This window comes from Physeter macrocephalus, chromosome 6 (genome assembly GCF_002837175.3).
Source record: "Physeter macrocephalus isolate SW-GA chromosome 6, ASM283717v5, whole genome shotgun sequence".
NCBI lineage: Eukaryota > Metazoa > Chordata > Mammalia > Artiodactyla > Physeteridae > Physeter > Physeter macrocephalus.
Genome location: NC_041219.1, coordinates 59985589 through 60007397, shown reverse-complemented (window position 1 = coordinate 60007397; position 21809 = coordinate 59985589). Strand labels below are relative to the sequence as shown.

Here is a 21809-nt window from a genome sequence, read left to right as displayed (position 1 = left end):
CACAATGCATAGTTATCATTGTTGCTTAAATAGTAAATCATCTTTTAAAGACATTTAAACAGTAAGCAAAAAAATCTTACATATTTGCCCATGTAGTGACCATTTTGGGTGCTCTTCATCTCCTTTTTAGATCCACATTACATCATGTGATATTCTAATTTTTCTTAAAGGACTTTCTTTATCATTTCCTAGAGTGAAGGTCTGCTTGTGAGGAAATCTGTCTTCTTTTTCATCAAGTTTGAAAAAATTTAAGCTGCTAGGCTATTACCTCTTCAAATGTTTTTTCTGCCCCGCCCCCCGGTACCCCCCTCACTCCACCTCTCTCCCCTCCCCCCCGCCCCTATGCACACACACACACACACACACACACACACACACACACACACACACTGTTGAGGGACTCCAGTTATGTGAATATTGGGCTGCCACAGTGCCCTAATGCTTCTTCCTTTCCTGCTCTCTTCCCTCCCTCCCTCCCTGTCCTTGTTCCTTCCTTTCCTTTTAAAATTATTATCTCTCAGTGTTTCATTTTTGTTAGTTTCTATTGTTATATAATCAAGTCCACGAATCTTTTCTACTGAGTGTCGATCATTAATATCATACAGCGTATTTTTCACCCCACACTTTGTAGTTCTCATCTCTAGAAGTATGCTTAAAAAACAAATCCTCCATGTCTTTATGTAGCTTTTTAAATCTACGAACATATGAAGAACATATTAACTATTTTAATGTCTGGTGCCTTCTAATTCTAACCTCTAAGTTGTGTTTTGTAATTTTATTTTTTAATTGGAGTACAGTTAACCCTTGAACGATGCGGGGGCTAGGGGCACCAGCCCCTTCATGAGGCGGAAAATCTATGTATAACTTTGCAGTCAGCCCTCTGTACCTCCTTTCCAAATGTGGATTGTGTAGTACTGTAGTATGGATTTAGTGATAAAAATCCACTTATTTGTGGATCCATGCGTTTCAAACCCATCTCGTTCAATGATCTACTGTATGATTGACTTACAATATTATATCAGGTCGATGCTAGATATTTTTTGCTCCTCTAAATATTCCTGAGTTTTATTGTGAGAACAATTTAAGTTACATAGAAACAGTGTGACGCTCCTAAGCATAGCTTTTATGATTATCAGGCAGCACCAAAAGAAGTTCTCAGTCTGGGGTTAACGATTCTCCATTATGAAGGAAATATTTTCTGAGTATCCCACCCACTACTCAATGAGCTATGATCTTGTCCAGTCTTGCTGTTGGGAAAGGGCACTGTTTCCTGCCCCACATGAACCTGGGCATTATTTCCTTCGTTTATTTTATTTTGTTAATGATATATCTTTCCATTAATTTAGATATTATTAAAAATTCTCTGCACAGTAATTTGGAGCTTTTAATATAACACTCTTGCAGATTTTTATTACATTTGTTATTGTATTTATTATTAGGCTATTGATAGTTTTCTTGCTATTGTAAATGACAAAAAATTGTCTATTTTTGTTGCTATATAGGAATACAACATATATTTGAATATGGGGTTTTGTATCCAGTCAAGTTGCTATAGGCCATGAAATAAGATAAGACAAAGAATTAAAAGATATTAAGATTGGAAATGAAGAAATAAGACTGTCATCACTTGCAGATGATATCATTAAGTGCTTGGAAAATCCCCCCAGATCTACAAATTATTAGAATTAATAAGTAAAAATAGGAACTTGACTGGAAACAAAACCCCTTTGTTTATTTTATTTATTTATTTGTTTGTTTATTTTGCGGTACGCGAGCCTCTCACTGCCGCGGCCCCTCCCACCATGGAGCACAGGCTCCGGACGCGCAGGCTCAGCGGCCACGGCTCACGAGCCCAGCCGCTCCGCGGCACGTGGGATCCTCCCGGACCGGGGCGCGAACCCGCGTCCCCTGCATCGGCAGGCGGACTCCCAACCACTGCGCCACCAGGGAAGCCCGCCCTTTGTTTATTTTTGATGGTTCTTTCTCCAAACCCTCTGGTTACTCCCTCGCACTCCTGCTCTGATCTGTAGCAGATTCTCTGCAGGTCTCTGGGGTTCTCTGTCTCTGTGCAGCTCTCCTCTCTCGTACACTCGCCTGAACTCGTGCTGCCTTTGTCTGTCTCAATTCAGGGGTTCTCGAGTAATCTCCTCAGCTCCCCTTCCCTGTGTGTGGCCTGCAAACTCCACAAGTTGAAAACTGCTGATTCGTGCATTTTGTCTGTTTTTGTTTGTTTGTATCTGTCAGGTTGGAAGGTAAATCCAGCTGTTGACTGAAAAAAAAACTGCAGAACGTGAGTGTTGTGAGTTAAGTTTTATTTGGGGCAAAATGAGGACTATAGCCCAGGGGACGGCATTTCAGAGAGCTCTGAGAAAGTGCCCCCCAAAAAGTAGGGGGGAAGGTCAGTGTTATATATGATTTTAGTGAAGGGGGTACGTGCAGTCAAGCACACGTTTTGGCAGAGGGTGGCTACTAGTCCCGGGGAGCAGCTGTCACCATGGATGATTTTAGTGCTTTTCTAGGTACGAGGAGACGCAAGAATTGGGCTCATAAAATTTTCTCCTGAAAATATCTAACTATCTAAAAACCTGTTCTGCCCATTTTTCCCAGAGCACAGAGGGCCTCATTCCTGATCTCCACCCTGAACTCCTTTCAGGGGCGTTGAAGGCCAGCAGCTGCAGCGGCTCAAGATGTAAACCTTGTAGAGGTAGACGGCCAGAGCCAATTTGTAGGTGGCACGGTCCTTATGACTCCGTTTGGCTTTGAGCAAACGTCCAAGAAAAGGATTTTGTAATTAGGGACTTTAGTTTCTCTTTCTGTTGGAACTACTGATATCTCTGAACAAAAACATGTTAGGCTGAAAGGATCCCTGCAAAAAAAAAAAAATCTAGTCCAGATTGGAAGATGAATTTCTTGCCTCTGTCTGGTATAGAAATTTCAAAGTTGATAACAGAGCTATCTTCTTTAGCCAAGCTGACAGTGCCAATGAGTCATTGTTCAGTCACTTTTACTATTTCTGTCTCCAGTTCTCCCAGACGTTGGCAACTTGTCTTCCTAAGCCTTAGATTTGGAGGAAACTGCCTTAATCTGATCTATCTTGGGGATATATCTCTCAGTTTATAGACTGCTTCTTGATCCCAAAGACATAAATATTCTTATCCTTGCTTGTTAACTATTTAAACGAGGGCTACAACTACAGCCTTGGCCTGCAGTCTATTTATGTATGCCCTGAAAGCTAAGACTGGTTTCTACATTTTAAAATCGTTATTAAAACAAATATGCAGAAGAGACTGTAAGTGACCCACAGAGTTTGAAATATTTATTCTCTCATCCCTTGCTGAAAGAGTTTGCTGACCCCTGATGTAAATTACTTACTGTTTAGGCCATGTTTATTTCTCATTAAGGGAATGAACTCTGAATTTGGACTGAGTTCAAATCCCAGTTTTTTACATCTCTGTTATCTAAGGAAAGTTACTCAACATCTTTATTAGCTTGATTACCTTAACTGAAAGATAGGAGTAACACTAGTAGCTCATAGATCTTAATTTTATTTCTAGTAGGTCATAGATATATGAGGATTTAATGGGATAATGTTTATATAATAATTCATGTAGTGCCTAGGATTTGGTTAGAGTTCAAGAAATGTTAACTATTCTATTAGTTCATTTTTTCCTTGTATTTATAGTGTCCTACAAGTGCTTCTGGTTCTGGTAGTAGGTTCTTAATCTCATACAGCAAATTGACCAAATAGCTCCTTAACTTAGGTTTAATGGTGTTTATAAGCATTGCTTAGGATTCTTTTTTGCTGTTGTTGTTGTTGAAATAATGTCCTGTGGAATACCTCCTGACTTGCCTCTTTTTTCGTGAACCGTAAAGAGTATTGTTCAGCATTTCTTCAGTTTCTTCTTTGTGGAGATTTTCTGAGTTTATTAGGGCTTGCAGGGCATTTGGGTCAATGAGAATAGATGGTATTCTATTATAGAAGAGATGGTATATAAGTGAATATTATTTAAAATACTGAATTATCTTAGAGTATTCCACAGAGTTAGGCTGTTCTGATTTGGAAAGATGAGCAGAATAGGTATGCTTTCCAGCATCTATTGTTCAAGTTTTTAAATCTTAGCAAGTAAAATGAGCACATTTAAAATATCTGATCTTTATACCTTAATGTCTCCAAATGTACCTCTTTGCACCTATAGTTACTTCTAAAATCCCCTCCATGATCAGTCATTCTCATCCCAGTGATGTGCTAGGTATTAACCCATGAAGGATGCCATGAACCAGAAAGTTAATGAACTACTCATTTCCTGGGAGCAAATTTTAAAAATGAGAGAGAAGTACATGGTCCTGAGGATTTGCACAGCTGCGAAAACATAGAATTTTAAGTAGGAGTATTAGGTATTTGACTTGTACCTGAACCATAAGGAAATATCAGTGGCTTTGAAAATTATTAAATTGGCCGTTTGTAGAACCCTTTAAACTTAGTGGTCCACATTATACTCCAGTGAAGAGCCACATGCCTCAGCTCTTCCCTAGTTCTTTACCCCATTAAGAGCACAGCTGACAGATGATTTATAATTCTACTCGTAGAGAATATACATAATTTAAGCTTAGTAAAGCATCCTATAAGACAGATAGCCGGAACCTGAATATATTCATAAACATATATGTGTTTGCTAAGCTCTTTTCTGGGATATGCTTCTATAGCACTAAGTCTTTTACTTATTTACAACAGACCCCAAACATTAAAAAAAAATTAAATAGACAACTTTTTCTCAATATTATGCCCATCTTATTAAGCACGTGGGTTATATATTGGAAATGAAGTAGGATGCCAAATATATAATTTTAAAACAGCTGCTTATAAACCTCAGTAACCTAAATATCAAAATAACAGTATCAGGATATTTTGCTTTCTCCAAGTTTTTCTAATTTGCTGTGACAGAGATGTGGATTAGAAATTTTTCTCACTTTTTGGGGGTTACATAATCACTTATTTAACAACTCTCACTCAGATGCTTTCTTTCTTTAGTCCTAACATAGTAGACAGTAATTAACATACAGAGAGCCTATCCTTAGGGTCCTTACAGTCTAGTGTGTAGGAAGAAAACAAACAAATTAAAAATAGCTACATATGTACAATTTTATTGATTCATTTAATATGTGAAGCGCTACTCTAGATGCTGGGAATTTGTAGTGAACAAGACAAGTTTCCTGCTCTCCAGGAACTTATGACACATTGGCAGACACTGAAAATTAAAAGTAAAATAAACATATGTGGTTATTATTGAAGGAATCCAACAGCTGCTCACAATAGAATAACTCCCAACAACTACAATGTCTTAGGAATAAAGTAATACAGATGCCTTTAAGCAGAGTGAAAGTCACGTTTTTATTATGAGTCAGGTCCACCCTGCAGAAATGCTTCAGTTTTACTCACAAGTGAATAAAACAGATTAACTTCCTCTAATTTGCCTTGAAATTCATAATATAAAGCAGCAGATGGCGCCATCACCTCATTCACTTCTGCCTGATTTTGCTAAATCTTTTTAATGAATTCGTATTGACTCAGCTCAGATCACACCCCACAGGGACTCCGTTTTCTTTTTTTAGTTACCCTGTATCTTTCTTATTCACCATCCAAGGATACTAGCTGGGCTTAAAGACCCATCATCGTTTTGCTGGTGAGGAAACAAGCAGAGGAAATGAAACAATACATCTAAAGTCACTCAGTTAATCCAGTGACAGAATCAGGAGGGACATGGTTCATTCATTAGCTAGAATGTGGACTTTCAACTTAGAAGTTCTGCCAATAACTTGGAGATTTTTTTCCCCCTCTGCAATTCAATTGCCTTATCTCAGGTTGTTTCCACTTTTAAAAATAAATGAATAGAATATACCAGGTGAATAGCTTCCAAATATTTTATGGGTTCAATAAAATTATGTACTAAATTCCCAGATATAAAACAAGTAAAATCAGGGATGCTCTGGTTGTATTGATACTGGGACAGTCTAGACACTTTCCTGTTTGGCTTGTACTGCATCACATTTTGCTATATTTTTCTTCCTATTAAAGATGATAAAGAGTTTAGAGGTACAGGAAAGAAAAGAAAAGATAGCCAAAGTATTTGACCAAAACATGACTGGCCAATACAGTAACAAAAGCAAATGCAATGGAGAAAGAAGAGCCACAGTGGGTGGAGAAAACAGGGACAATGCCACAGCTAACCTAAAACAAACAAACAAACATATATACAAAAAATACCTCCCACTTGAAAGTAACACCCACCAGTCTTTGTTTTCCCCTGCTCTCCACAGTCAATTTAAAGACAACTTGGGGGCTTCCCTGGTGGCGCAGTGGTTGAGAGTCCGCCTGCCGATGCAGGGGACACGGGTTCGTGCCCCGGTCCGGGAAGATCCCACATGCCGCGGAGCGGCTGGGCCCGTGAGCCATGGCCGCTGGGCCTGCGCGTCCGGAGCCTGTGCTCCGCAACGGGAGAAGCTAAAACAGTAAGAGGCCCGCGTACCGCAAAAAAAAAATAAAAATAAAAAAAATAAAGACAACTTGGTTGTGACTTGGGACTAGAAATTGGAATTACCAACAGTTTAGCTCTTAGTTCATAAGTAGTATAATTGTTAGTGTTCTTGCCTATTTCCCCCAATGGACAGGACCATTAAGACACTGGTCTAGACATTGGACATAGAATACCTATAGAGACAGAATGCTTGTCCTTTTGGAGTTTGTAAGCAAGAATACCTATAGAGACAGAATGCTTGTCCTTTTGGAGTTTATAAGCAAGAATACCTATAGAGACAGAATGCTTGTCCTTTTGGAGTTTATAAGCAAGAATACCTATAGAGACAGAATGCTTGTCCTTTTGGAGTTTATAAGCTGAACCAGACAATAGCATTAGGTAATTTTAGGCTATAATATAGGTAGGCACTTATATATATATTGTACATGTATTATTATTTTTAAAGTATTTTTGCTTACTTCTCATAATCTTTTATACATATATTTACGGATAACCTACAATGAATCAGAAACTAGTCTAGGTTCTTGGGATATATATGTGAATGAGCAAGGAATGAACAAGCAAGGTTCCTAACTCATGGGGCTTACAAACATGGAGACATGGCGAGTCTAACTACACACAGATGAGATGTATTCCAATAGTGTGAAGTACTTCAAAGAGAAAAAGAAAAGCTGTCTGATGTGATTCAGTGTGAAGCACAGATGCTGTGGTCATATTCTGCATCAGACTGAATGATCAGCGAAGACCTACCAGAAAGAGTGATATTTGAACTAAGAACAAATGATCAAGAAAAACCCCACCACGCAAAGTTCTCAAGGCAAAGCATATTAGCCAAAGTATAAGCGCAAAATTCATGAGACAGGAACAACTTGATGTGTTTGTGTGATCCAAAAGAATATTACATGATATAACTTATATGTGGAATCTAAAAAATAGTACAAATTAACTTATTTACGAAGCAGAAATAGACTCACAGACATAGAAAATAAACTTATGGTTACCAAAAGGGAAGGGGGGGAGGGATAAATTCGTACTATGAGATTAACAGATGCACACTACCATATATAAAATAGATGATAAACAGCAAGGAGTTACTGTAGAGCACAGGAACTATATTCAATATCTTGTAATAAACTATAATGGAAAAGAATAAAAAAAAATATAGACACACACACACGTATATACATATATATGTATCCAAATCATTTTGCTGTATAAAACTTAGAGGAAAACATAGGCAGAACACACTTTGACATAAATCGCAGCAATATCTTTTTCTATCCATCTCCCAGAGTAATGGAAATAAAAACAAAAATAAACAAATGGGACCTGATAAAACTTAAAAGCTTTTGCACTGCAAAGGAAACCACAGACAAAACGAAAAGACAACCCACAGAAACTATTCGCAAATGATGCGACCAACAAGGGATTAATTTCCAAAATTATTACAAACAGCTCATGCAGCTCAATATCCAAAAAACAAACAACCCAATCAAAAAAAGGGGCAGAAGACTTAAATATTTCTCCAAAGAAGACATACAGATGGCCAAGAGGCACATGAAAAATGCTCAACATCACTAATTATTAGAGAAATGCAAATCAAAACTACAATGAGATATCACCTCACACCAGTCAGAATGGCCATCACCAAAAGATCTACAGACAATACATGCTGCAGAGGGTGTGGAGAAAAGGGAACCCTCTTGCACTGTTGGTGGGAATGTAAATTGGTACAGACACTATAGAGAACTGGATGGAGGTTCCTTAAAAAAAACTAAAAATAGAGCTATTATATGATTCAGAAATCCCACTCTTGGGCATTTATTCAGAGAAAAACATGTTTCGAAAGGATACATGTACCCCAATGTTCATTGCAGCACTCTTTACAATAGCCAAGACATGGAAACAACCCAAACGTCCATCAACATATGAATAGATAAAGAAGATGTGGTATATATATATATATATATATATATAAAATGGAATATTATTCAGTCATTAAAAAAATGAAATAATGCCATTTGCAGCAACATGGACGGACCTGAAAATTATCATACTAAGTGAAATAAGTCAGACAGAAAAAGATAAATATCATATGACATCGCTTATATGTGGAATCTAAAAAAAATGGTATAAATGAACTTATTTACAAAACAGAAACAGAGAATGAACTTATGGTTACTAGCAGGGAAGGGTAGTGGGGAGGGATAGATTGGGAGTTTGGGATTGACGTGTACACACTGCAATATTTAAAATAGATAGCCAGTAAGGACCTACTATAAAAAAATTAATTAAAAAAAGTAAAGGCAAGCCACTATTGAGAACACAAAAATATGAATATAGACATATAAATATACGCATATGTATATGTATAAATATATTCAAATCATTTTGCTGTACACCTGAAACTAATACAATATTGTAAATCAACTATACTTAAATTAAAAAAAAATAAAAGAAGGCCAGTGTTTCAAGACCATGGACAGTGAAGGAGAGATGGCTAGGAAATTAAGTTAGAAAGATAGGCAGGCATCACCACTTCCTTGGTGGTGCAGTGGTTAAGAATCCGCCTGCCAGTGCAGGGGACACGGGTTCGAGACCTGGTACGGGAAGTTCCCACGTGCCGCGGAGCAGCTAAGCCCTCGTGCCACAACGACTGAAGCCTGCATGCCTAGAGCCTGTGCTCTGCAAGAAGTGAAGCCACCGCAATGAGAAGCCCGCACACCGCAACGAAGAGTAGCCCCCGTTCAGCGCAACTAGAGAAAGCCTGCACGCAGCAACTAAGACCGCAGCCAAAAATAAAATAAATAAATTTATATATATAAGAATAAGAAAGATAGGCATCAGATTATTTAGATCCTTATAGGACAGAGAAGATAAAACCAATGAGTGTTCAGCTGGCAATAAGGGGGTGGTGAATTGTCTGTAGAGAATTAAAATAATAATTTTTACTAGAAGTCAGTTTGCTTTTTATAATCACCGTGTACCAGCAATACTAACAATGTCAGTGATAAAATATTCCCTGAAAATAGCTTTTGCTGCCCAAAGTTTTAAAATGTGTTTTCACTTCTAAGAACTTTTCTCAGATTTCTCATTTTTCTTTGAAGAAAAAACTTGCTGTATAAATGCAATTTTTCATTAAATCTCACTGAGAATGTGAATTAGTTGTTATTTGCTGGGTTTTGTTTGTTGTTTGGTTGGTTAGATTGGTTTGTTTTTCACCTGTTTCTTACATTACTGTTTAACCAGGGGTATTTTTTCTCAGAATATGCAAACTGTCTTTCCCCACCCACTCCTGCCGTCTTTTTTTTTTTTTTTAATTTGCTGCACCTCGAGGCTCGCTTGCGGGATCTTAGTTCTCCGACCAGGGATCGAACCCAGCTCCTGCAGTGAAAGTGCTGAGTCCTAACCACTGGACCACCAGGGAATCCCCCCTCCTGCCTTTTAAAATGCTGAGGGATTATTTTTCCTAGTTTGTCAATGATTTGTGTAATCACTGTTTAATTGTTTTAGTCCTGGACAAAAGAGAAGGCTAAAGTTTACATTCACTGAAAATTTTCTTTGACAACTTAAGAGAGTCAGTTGTTTTTCTAGGATTGTGATTAAATAGAGGACGGCAGTCAAAGAAAATAAAAGTTATTACATAAAGATTCTCCCATTGTGCGTGGGGGGTCTGAATCAATAGTAAAAAGCTTTTTATTACTGCCTAGAAGGTGCTCCCCCCATTCTTCTTCTCTAGTTCTACTTAGTTGACTGACCTTTCTTCCTTAAGCCAATTTATTCACTCTGAGAAAAAAATCCCTTGCTTTCCAGCTCTCCTCTGCTTTCCCAAGGGTTGCATTATCGAACTGGATGTGTGATGGAGGTCGAGATTAGATCCACACCACTATTTTGTGTCTGTGAAAAGTTAGTAAAACTTTTGTGGCAGGCTAGGTAAGAGGGTGAATTTTATTTTTTTCCACTGACCTCTCTTCCATTTTGATATGTATTAATGAGAACTGTAGAACTCTTGGAACAGAACAACTCCATCCAAACCTTTGCACTAAGACATTTGACAAACTCTAACATGGCTTCTAGTAGTTTAAGGCCGTGTCCTGGAATGATCCCAGATCCCTTTTTTTTTTTTTTGCGGTACGTGGGCCTCTCACTGTTGCGGCCTCTCCCTTCGCGGAGCAGAGGCTCCGGACGCGCAGGCTCAGCGGCCACGGCTCACGGGCCCAGCCGCTCCGCGGCATGTGGGATCCTCCCGGACCGGGGCACGCACCCGCGTCCCCTGCATCGGCAGGCGGACTCTCAACCACTGCGCCACCAGGGAAGCCCCCACAGATCCCTTTAAAATGCCTGCCTGAGAAAGTTCATTGCTGCCAGGAGAATTTACTGTTTGTTCGTGAGAGAGTGGCATGGACATATATACACTAGTAAATGTAAAACCGATAGCTAGTGGGAAGAAGCTGCATCGTTCAGGGAGATCAGCTCGGTGCTTTGGGACCACCTTGATGGGTGGGATAGGGAGGGTGGGAGGGAGACACAAGAGGGAGGGCATATGGGGATATATGTGTATGTATAGTTGATTCACTTTGTTATACAGCAGAAACTAACACACCACTGTAAAGCAATTACACTCCAATAAAGATGTTAAAAAAAAAAACACATACACAAAAAAATAAATTAAATTAAAAAAAATAAAATCCTCTCTCTGCCCTTTGAGGTGTAAAGCTACCACCTAAAACTTTCCTCAGGGTCCTGAGAGCCACCTCTGACAGCAAACACTCAGGGAATTAGTTGGGGAGATAACCTGCCCTCTCCCAGTCCCCATGGGAGGGTAGGGCCCTAGCTTCACTGGGGCACAACCTTGCTTCAATACGCAACACTGTCTCCTTTCAAAGGATGAAGAAGCTTGTTTTCCTTCCGGAGAAGCACCAATGAACAAATCCGCATGGTCTAGTCACATGGATTAACCCTCTTAATACCACTCAGTGCCTTTCCCTTAGCACAGCCCAGTCTTTAAAAAGTGACTAGTCTTTTGTTTTGGGGAAGTTGAGTTCAGTTTATGCTGGGCCCTCTTCTCTGTTGTAATCATATTACTGAAGGAAATCTGTCCTCACCGCTTTTTAAATTTTTTTAACATCTTTATTGGAGTATAGTTGCTTTACAATGCTGTGTTAGTTGCTGCTGTATAACAAAGTGAATCAGCATATGTATACATATATCCCCATATCCCCTCCACCTTGCGTCTCCCTTCCATCCTCCCTATCCCACCCCTCTAGGTGGTCACAAAGCACCGAGCTGATCTCCCTGTGCTATGCAGCTGCTTCCACTAGCTATCTATTTTACATTTGGTAGAAGTCCATGCTACTCTCTCACTTTGTCCCAGCTTACCCTTCCCCCTCCCCGTGTCCTCAAGTCCATTCTCTATGTCTGCATCTTTATTTCTATACTGCCCCTAGGTTCTTCAGAACCCTTTTTTTTTTTTAGATTCCATATATATGTGTTAGCATATGGTATTTGTTTTTCTCTTTCTGACTTACTTCACTCTGTAGGACAGACTCTAGGTCCATCCATCTCACTACAAATAACTCAATTTCGTCTCTTTTTATGGCTGAGTAATATTCCATTGTATATGTGCCACATTTTCTTTATCCATTCATCTGTCGATGGACATTTAGGTTGTTTCCATGTCCTGGCCATTGTAAATAGAGCTGCAGTGAACATTGTGGTACACGACTCTTTTTGATTTATGGTTTTCTCAGGGTGTATGCCCAATAGTGGCATTGCTGGGTGATATGGTAGTTCTCTTTTCAGTTTTTTAAGGAACCTCCATACTGTTCTCCATAGAGACTGTATCAACTTACATTTAATGAGTGTCTGGTTTTATATTTGACAACAGCCAGTTGTCTCTTCCATTCTGCTTGCTTTGAAGTCTTGTGAACAGATGCGTACCTCTCTAGTTTCTAGCAATGATAAATGTTTTTCCATATCTCATTAACTTGGATATTACTGTGGAAATTGGCAAAGAGGAAACATTAAGCATTTAAAATAGTATTTCAGTTCCAGAATTCTCCATAAGCTGTTACTTGCAAAATAAGTGTACAGAATGGTGAAAGGGGCAGGGTAGCATAACAGAAAAGATCATGAGTTTTGCAGTAAGAGTGGACTTTGGTTTGATTGCTTGCTTCAATATTTTTATTAGTTTCTTAAAACTGAGCAAGGGAGTAAAATTTCTATGTCTCAGTTTTGTCATTTGAAAATAGGACTAAAGAACAAGGTCCTACAGTCTAGCACAGGGAACTGTATTCAATATCTTGTAATAAACCATAAGGAAAAGAATATGAAAAATATATATCTGAATTAATTTGCTGTACACCAGAAACTAACACAACATTCTAAATCAACCATATTTAAAAAAGAAAATAGGACTAAGAGTGCCTATCTCATAGACTTGTTGGAAAACTGAGATTGTATGAGAAAACATGTGCAATGGATAGTACTTACCTCATAAGTCATTGTTGAATAAATAATTTTCTACTTTGTATTGTAAATCTCTGACAAGCCCCAAAGAGATTTGTTTCCTCTCTCTGTTGTTACAACAATGTACCTCATTATGGTATCCTTCATGAACCTATCTGTGGGTTTCCTCCTTTACTCAATGAGCTTCTTCACAGGTATCATTTATCCTTTTATCCCCACCTCCTGTCAATTGAAAAGATGGGCATTTGATACATGTTTACTGAAAGAGCAGTACATGAATAAATGAATGAATGAACAGTTGTAACAAAGTATTGGTGAACTCAAGGGACCAAAATTGTTTTAAGTTTACATAGGCCAAGCCAATTAATGATGTCCAGTTCGGTTGTGAGAATAATGAAAGCAGCATAAGACATTAATGGTTTCATTTTTCTTTTGTTTGATCTGAATCAAAGATCTATCTATTGTGCTACCTTACAATTTTCTTAAGAATCATCAGTCTCAGAAACAAGATCTAAAGGTACCAATGGGAAATTACCACAACATATTTTTCATTTCCTGCTTTGGGGTATCTGGTTGGACTGCTTAAGCTCAACTTGTTAAAGCCTAGTAAATGCCTCCCCCACATGACTTGACTCATAGGTCCTCTTTTGCCCACAGGCAGTTGTTTTTGGAAAAGAAAAGAAAGAGCTCTCCTCCGCTGAGGCAACTCAGGAACTCAATAGAACAATGCAATACCATTCTTCCATAGAAAATTTGGATGAAGATGGATATACTCAATTAGACTTCACCTCTTGCAATATCATCAGGAAATCTGTCGTCTCAGAGAAAGGTATATATTTTTCTTTCTGACTTCAACATTTACATTCTCATCAACTAAAACTGGAAGTGGAAAAAATTGGAGAGACTTGCGATTTGTTGGGCTTTTATTCATATATTGTAAAAGGTTTTCAGAAGTCACTGAAGATAATTTGAATGTGCACTAAGACTTTTGGTAACCATTCAGTGACTAATCATTAGTACAGTTGACCCTTGAACAACACGGGTTTGAACGGCACAGGTCCACTTATACATGGATGCTTTTCAAAAGTAAATACTACAGTACTACACGATCTGCTGTTGGTTGAATCCATGGATTCCAAACTGTGGATATGGAAGAACTGAGATACAGAGGGCCAACTCTAAGTTATATGGGGATTTTTGACTATGGGGAGGGGCAGTGCCCCTAATCCCTGTGTTGTTCAAGGGTCAACTGTATTTAAGTTAATGATGATGATAATAATTTATTATATTATAACAATAATTTATTAAATAAATTATGATAATTTATTATTATAAATAATAATAAATATTTATAAATTATTATAATTTATAATATAATTATATATTATAATTATATAATTATATATAATTATAATATAATATAATCATTATTATTATAAATAATAATAAATAATAAATTATTATTATTATTATTATAACAATTTCTCTGTTCTATAGGGACAGACACTTCAAAAATAAGGAGCTGGTAATAAGTGTGATGAAATGCAAAGCTGAAAGAATTTCAATAGGAGTGACTTGTTTATTTGACAGAAAAGAGTAAATTGCAGAATGGAGGTCAAGGAAACAAAGAAGTGTAAATGAACAACATCAGGATATTGGAGATAAGAATGAGAAGAATGAAAAGATGGAAAAAACAACTTGTGATTTTATGGAAAAGGCCAAAGGGAAGTCAGAAGTCATAGGGTTTAGAATCCTGAGTCTGTTTTTTTTTTGTGTGTGTGTGTGGTAATGAGATTGATTTGGAATTTTTTTTTTTAAACAAAAGGGAGTTCTTTGTATACCAGTGAAGAAATATATATGTATTAGACAAAAAGATCCCATTATCAGGACATGAGTCTTAGACATAACGTAAAAGAGGTGAAATCTGGAGAAAGGCATTAAAAGATTTCTCTCTTCACTGAAAGAGCAATTTAATCTCCTCTATGATTCCCCTATTTGACAATTCTCTGACATGCTCTTATTGCTTATTCTCAGTTTTTAAGTGGTGATATTAATATAAAGCGAGTTTCCTGTTATCAAGAGATTACTCACAGGTTTTGACAGCAGAATTTACTCTCTTCTGCTTTCGTTTCGTTCCCATTGCACAATTATTTTCCTCTGGTCACTTATGCAATTCTTTTCTTGGGCAACCCGATGGGGAAGAGTGAAAAAACTAGATGATGCCAGAGGTAGGGAGGCATGTGTGTGTTTATAGATGTGTGTGGACAAATTGTGTTACCTATAATGTCTTAGTAGTCCCTAAACTAGGTACTTTTACATATGTTAACTTAATGCCCACAATAATCCTTTGATGCATTATTAACCTAATTTTTCACAAAGAGAAATGGAAAAACAGAGGAAGTAATTTGCCCAAGGACGTGCAAGAAATCAGTGAAAGGGGAAGATTACCCTTAGTAACCAGAATTATTTCTGCGACATTAAGCTATCTCTTCTAAGAACAGGTAGGATTTCTTGAATCCTGGTAGTGTCAAGAACTATAGACATCAATGTGGAGGTGAAATTAGGAGTGCATAGTTATCAAGTTTCAGAACCTGAAGAGGTATGCTAAGAGGTGGAGAAAAATTCAGACTAACCCTAGATGAGTAGCTTATCTGGATATCAGATTTTGATGAATTGTAGAATTGAAGTGCTCTGCGATCCATCATCCAATTTCTTTATTCAATTTCTGCTCCCTATGGCGCCTCAGGATTTTGTGCTACATCCCCTCGTTGGCGTCCCATTGCTGTGACTTTGGGAATTTTATGCTTGGTAATGCTGGTGATAACTGTGGTCCTGTGTACCATGGGTGAGTATTGGTGGGAGAGATTAACAACAGACATTTAATAAGCATTTATACTGTTCCAGGCACTCTTTTAAGAGCGTAACATAATCTAATTGAATCTGTATATTGACCCTATTGAATTGGCGCTATTAGTTCTCATTTTATTTCTAGGGTCATAAACTAGTTATTGGTAGGACCATGATTAGAAATTTGGGTGATCTGTCTTGAAAACTCATACTCTTAACTGCATGCTCTCCTTGAATAGCTGGTTTCAAAGCTATGGAATTCCTAGGATAAATTAATGAAAGCAAACCAGCGGAGGTAAAGAAGGAAGTACAATTGGTGCTTATTTTCCTAACGAAATAAATTCTCTAAAGAGACTATAAGCTATTTTTTTTGTCTCATGAGTTAAGGAAATTGTTTTACACCTGATCTTTAATCTAAACTCCTTTGGATAATATCAGGAAATACCTGAGGCACTTATCAAATACTAACTAGTTATTTTGTGAAGGATGAATAAATTTCCGTAGATTTTATTGCTCATGCATTCAAAATTGAATAAAGTATTATTGTACCTTCAAAGAGGCTGTATGAAAGATTTCTTAAATAGGCAAGTGCTTATTGAGTACATTCTATGTTATAGGCACCAGGCAGGTTCTCAAGGAACTCTCATTTTTAAATAATAGAAGAAAGATAGAAGATTTATTACTCTTTCAAATCTATCATGGTACCAATTGACTGTATTCCGTTTGCTTCATTTTTCTCTTTTGTATTAAACCTTCTTCATGGAAGTTATTTCTTTTTTCTATATATTTAATCTATCATCTATTCTATCTATCTATCTCCCTCTCTATCTATCTATCATCTAACTTTACCTCTCCATCAGCAATGTATTATCTATCACTAATCAAGTATGTATCCCTTTACATGCCAACAAAAATATGGGTTTGGGGATTTTAATTCTCAAACATAGCAAAATGACTTTTTCTTCTGTAATTACTATTGTTGTTGGTATATGAAGCTCTCTGGAGACCCAGTTCAGGGAACAACCTGTTGAAGAATAACAGCTTTCAATCAAGAAATAAAGAGAACCACAGTCAACCCACACACTCATCTTCAGAAGAGAATGTGGCTCCTACCAAGGCTCTCACGACCACAGGTAAGGCAGAATTAAAAGATTATTAAAGTCCTTGATTCAGAAGGGTTAATTATTGGCGCTAAGGTTTGGAGCAAGGGGTGAAGAAAGTACTTTTACGTGCGGTGATTGTGTATCCAAGGAAAGCCCACAGCAGTATTATCTCAGTAAAATACGTCCCCTGTCATATATAAAGTGATATCATAAATACTTTATGAACTTAGTTGAATCTCCAACTTAGTTGGATTTTTTAAAAATCAGTAACTAATTTATCACAGGCTATGTATTTAGGCTTACAGGAGATTGTATAATTTGATGTGAAGGAACAAAAAGTGTTCTCATCCCTTAGGGAATTGACATTTTTAAATGATGTAGTTAAAATAGGAAATAGGACATCAGAAAAGAAAAACAGAAAAAGGAAAGAAGGGAAAGTGTTGCTAAGAATTAAACATTTACAAAAGAAATAAACCTAATAGATATGTTTCTGAAAACTCTGGTTAAATTTGTTTTTCTTTAATCATGCAAGTTCATTTATTTAATTACAATTTTATATACACTAAACTTCAATTTCTAATTGCATCATTATTGACTATGACAATATTTTGACTTCAATTTTCCATCTCTGGACACATACCTCCTCACTATTTGTATCACATTACTCTATAATGTGAATGATTGCTCTTATACTTTTCTTATTTGGAAAATTGCATTCCGAAATGGATCTCACACTTGTAAAAGAAGTTAACATGAAATTACTGTATATCTCAGTGATTGATTTTGAATTGATTTATTAGTTATCACGGAGAAAAGGAGTTCTGGTCTGACTTTGAAGGAATGGAAGACAAGTCAAGAAGGAAAGGAGGGTTCACTGTCTAGAACACTGTTTATAGCCACTCAATTCATTTTTTAATTGTAAATGAATAAGGGGTTTTAATGTAGCCTCTTCTGTAAGGTTGTATCCATATAGTTTGAATTGAAAATGAAATCTGTTAATGGTAATTCATTGATTATTTATTAAGTGTCCTTAGGATGAATGGTACTTGCACTGAAAGAGGGAACTGGTATAGTATGAATCTCATTGTATTTATCTTTTATTTCCAGGAGTTCTTTCTAGCTCTTGTCCCCCTAACTGGATCACACATCAGAATAGCTGTTATCTATTTAGCACATCATTAGATTCCTGGGATACAAGTAAAAGACGGTGCTTTCAACTAGGCTCTAATCTCCTGAAGATAGACAGCTTAAAAGAGTTGGTAAGTGTAGATTTCAGTTATAATTATCTGTGGTCTATATTGAACAGAAAAATAGAGGTAGGTTCCAGGTAATGATGATTTTCCCTAAAAGAAAGTCATTTTACATATTCTCCATAATTATAATAATAGCATACATTAAGTGAGTAAAGTGCATAATATACACCTCTCTTTTTAATTAATTAATTAAAATATGAACACATTTTACTTTAAAATAAATCCTTTAAGCGCAACTCCAAGTTGACTATAATAGTCAGGCCACTACTCATTTTTGTGGGTTTGGATTTCAGGTTGTAAATGTGATGGAGTGAAATAGAAAAATCTTCCCCTTGTTATCATAATTATCAAGAAAAACATCAGCTATGATAATATACATTTAAAAATCATTTACTCCTTGCAAGATACTAGGAAAGGCAAAGAGGTTTAAAAAGTAGCCTTGTTTTAGCAATGCTCAAATAATTTGTAAGAAAATAGAAACAACTCAGGTATTAAAAGTAAAATATCTCATACTGGCAACAAATGCCATAGAAATCCAGAGAGAGATCCCCACTGACATAAAAATTTCACAGAAAATGTGCAACTTACAATGCATCTTGAATGAAGGCTAGAACTCAGATGAGCTATGAGAAGGGGTTAATAGTCAGGAAACATTCTATACTACAAATCTAAACAATCTATAGCTTCTATACTTACTTTCACTGCTCTCAATTTTTTTGTTTCTATTCTTTCTTACCCAACAGTTATAGTTCACATAAAAATTAATGGAAGTACATGTATGATTAAAAAAAGAGCAAAGGACTGGAAGTCTGTCTGACTTTTAGACCTTCCTGTGATCGCCGCTATGTTGTGCTATATCTGTCAACAATTCAAATATGATCTTTAACCCCCAGATAGTTATGCATAACTCTTGCAGTGGGACTAAACTACTTTAAAATTGTCATCTAACTCTTAGAAGCATTTCTTGACAAAGGTTATGTAAATTTATATTTTCTATAAAAATTGTGGAGAAGATAGTGGCCTGTCATCCGTGAACATTGCCTAGGATATTTTGTCACCCTTGGATTTTGTCAGGTAGGTTGAATGCAGGCAGTGCAATGTTGACATTAAGGATCTATTCTTTATTGGAAAATTAAACAATAACGACTCTGAAGAAATGAGATATGACTTTTGAGACACTCAATGGCGTTCAAGAATTGGCACTTCTGTCTAGGTTGATGCCAGTATATGTGTGCATCCTCCACCAAGGTGACTCAATCTCTGTTTCTCAAAATCTCCAAGAGTCTGTTTCTGTATCTTCTCTTTATCTCTATCATCTCTGTCTATCACGCTCTCTCTCTCTCTCCTTGACTTGTATTTGTATTTATGTTGCCTTACAGGACTTTATATCTAGGCAAGTGTCTTCCCAACCTGACCATTCGTTTTGGATAGGGCTTTCTCGCCGTCAGACTGAAGAACCATGGCTCTGGGACGATGGTTCAATGTTGTTGTCTAACTTGTAAGTATCTGGAGAGACAAAGCTTCATACTCTTCCTCAGAGAGGTGAGAGCATGTCAGGCAGTTAAGAATCTGATCTGTTGGTCATAATAAGAAAGAGAGAGAAAAAGATACATAGTGATGGGGAGAGAGAAAGAGTGAGCCAGGAACAAAAAAGAAAACAAGAGGGGAGAGGAGGACTTAAGAGTCACAAAGAGCTGAATGGCCATCTTGAGCTGTCAACACAAGTACTCCCTCAGCTTTCTTACTAGGAGGTCATGTGTTTGAAGCTGCCCAGGAAGGAGCAATCACTGTGACTCGGTGTAAAACTGTGCTTAAGAGCAGCGCTTTGAAGTCAGTTCTCAGCTTGAGTCAATGATTGGCCCGCTGATTGTGTGAAACTGGATGAATTCCTTAATCTAACTGCACCCCTCTTTCTGCATCTGTAAATGAGAATAAAAATAGTACGTACCTCTGAGGATTTTGAGATAAAAGTAAAATCACTTAGCACAGCATCTTGCACATAGTAAATGTGCGATACATGCTATTATTATTAATTTTAAAAGCAACCATATTTCACATTTTATAAAGCTCTTTTAGACATATGCACATTTGCATGATTATAAATTTTTCCTCATTGTATGTGTATGCACTAATATACACACAATGAAGAAGAATTTACATATGGAGACTTATTATGAGGAATAAGCTCACACATGATTATAAAGACTGAGAAGTCCGACAATCTGCTGTCTGCAAGCTGGATACCCAGGACATCATGTAGTGTATGAGCTTCAGTCCAAATATGAAGGGCTTAAAACCAGGGGAGCCAATGGCGTAAAACCCAGCGCCAGAGCAGGAGAGGGTGAGATGAGATGAGATGTCGCCACTCACACAGTGAGGCAGGAAGAAAGGAACAAATTTCTGCTTCTGCCTTTTTGTTCTATTTAGGCCCTCAATGGATTGGATGATGCCCGCCCACATTGGGGAGTGAAGTCTAGTTTACTGAGTCTAGTTCACTGATTCAAATGACACACTCGAAAATAATGTTTGATCTGGCTGTGGCTAGTAAAGTTGACCCATGAAATTAACTCTCACAAAGTGTTGAAGTCTTCCTCACTGCAGTTGCCATTGATTTTCTCTTTAATATCTGCAGAATATGATATTACATTCCCCTTTTCAATTTCTATTATTGGTGTGTGTATGTGTGTTTGCATATGTGTGTGTGTGCTTTCTTCTTTCTTTTCTTTTTTTATCAATCTCATTGGGTGTAGCTTTCAAAGAAAGAACTTGTGGCTGTGTTGATTCTTTCTCCCTCTGTGTCTTTTTTTCCTCTTTTTTTTCCATTAATTTTGTTTTTCACCTTTATTATTTCCTTCCATTCAATTTCTTTGTGTTGAATTTGCTACTTTTTCTCTAACTTCTTGTGTGGACTCATGAAGTTCATCCTTTTTTTTCCTCAAGTATGTACATTTAAGGCTATAATTTTAGTGTATTTTCATTTTCATTCAGTTCAAAATACTTTCTAATTTTCATTGTGAGTTGTTCTTTGGCCAATGAGTTACTTAGAAATGTATTTCTTAATTTAGAAATATCTGTGTGTTTATAGTTATCCTTCTGTTTTAGGTTTTAGCTTAATTCCATTGTGGTCAGAGAACATATTCAGTGTGATTGCAGTTCTCTGGTTTTTGGGTTTTGTTTGTTTGTTTCTTTGGCCACACCATGCAGCGCAGCTTGCAGGATCTTAGCTCCCCGACCAGGGATTGAACCCAGGCCCTCATCAGTGAAAACCCTGAGTCCTAACCACTGGTCCGCCAGGGATTTCGCAGTTCTCTGGTTTTTATTTGCTTCGTCTTCCCATACTGAGAGAATTATAATAAAATCTTCCACTGTAATTCTACTCGCAGCTCTGTAAACATTTTTGTTGATGTGTTGAAGCCATATTATTAGGCACATATAGTTTAGAATTGTTTTATCTTGCAGGCTCAGGCTCATTCAATGTACTTTTTCTTTTCTTTCTTTCCTCTTTTTTGAACTTTTTTTTTAATTGTTCCACCTTTTCTTTTTTTTTTCTTTCGGTACGCGGGCCTCTCACTGTTGTGGCCTCTCCCGTTGCGGAGCACAGGCTC

At 37.2% G+C, this 21809-nt stretch overlaps 1 protein-coding gene and 1 long non-coding RNA gene across 3 annotated transcripts in view; one reads left to right on the top strand and one right to left on the bottom strand.

Moving 5' to 3' along the window:
* Positions 1 to 13048: 13048 nt before the first annotated feature.
* LOC114486392 (uncharacterized) overlaps positions 13049 to 21809 on the bottom strand; it is a 13394-nt gene continuing 4633 nt past the window's right edge. The window contains exons 2-3 of the long non-coding RNA XR_003680034.2: positions 15635 to 15833; positions 13049 to 13223 (exon numbers count right to left, since the gene is read on the bottom strand). This is a non-coding gene — a long non-coding RNA (uncharacterized lncRNA). The remainder of the gene's footprint in view (positions 13224 to 15634; positions 15834 to 21809) is intronic.
* The window catches only part of LOC102974795 (C-type lectin domain containing 7A), an 11294-nt gene continuing 3212 nt past the window's right edge, over positions 13728 to 21809 (top strand). Inside the window, exons 1-5 of one of the 2 annotated variants that reach the window (XM_007114039.4) lie at positions 13728 to 13830; positions 15748 to 15846; positions 16844 to 16981; positions 18059 to 18210; positions 19584 to 19702. In XM_007114039.4, the coding sequence (XP_007114101.1) occupies positions 13728 to 13830; positions 15748 to 15846; positions 16844 to 16981; positions 18059 to 18210; positions 19584 to 19702 (611 nt within the window). The remainder of the gene's footprint in view (positions 13831 to 15747; positions 15847 to 16843; positions 16982 to 18058; positions 18211 to 19583; positions 19703 to 21809) is intronic. The other variant, XM_007114041.4, reaches the window with a different exon arrangement.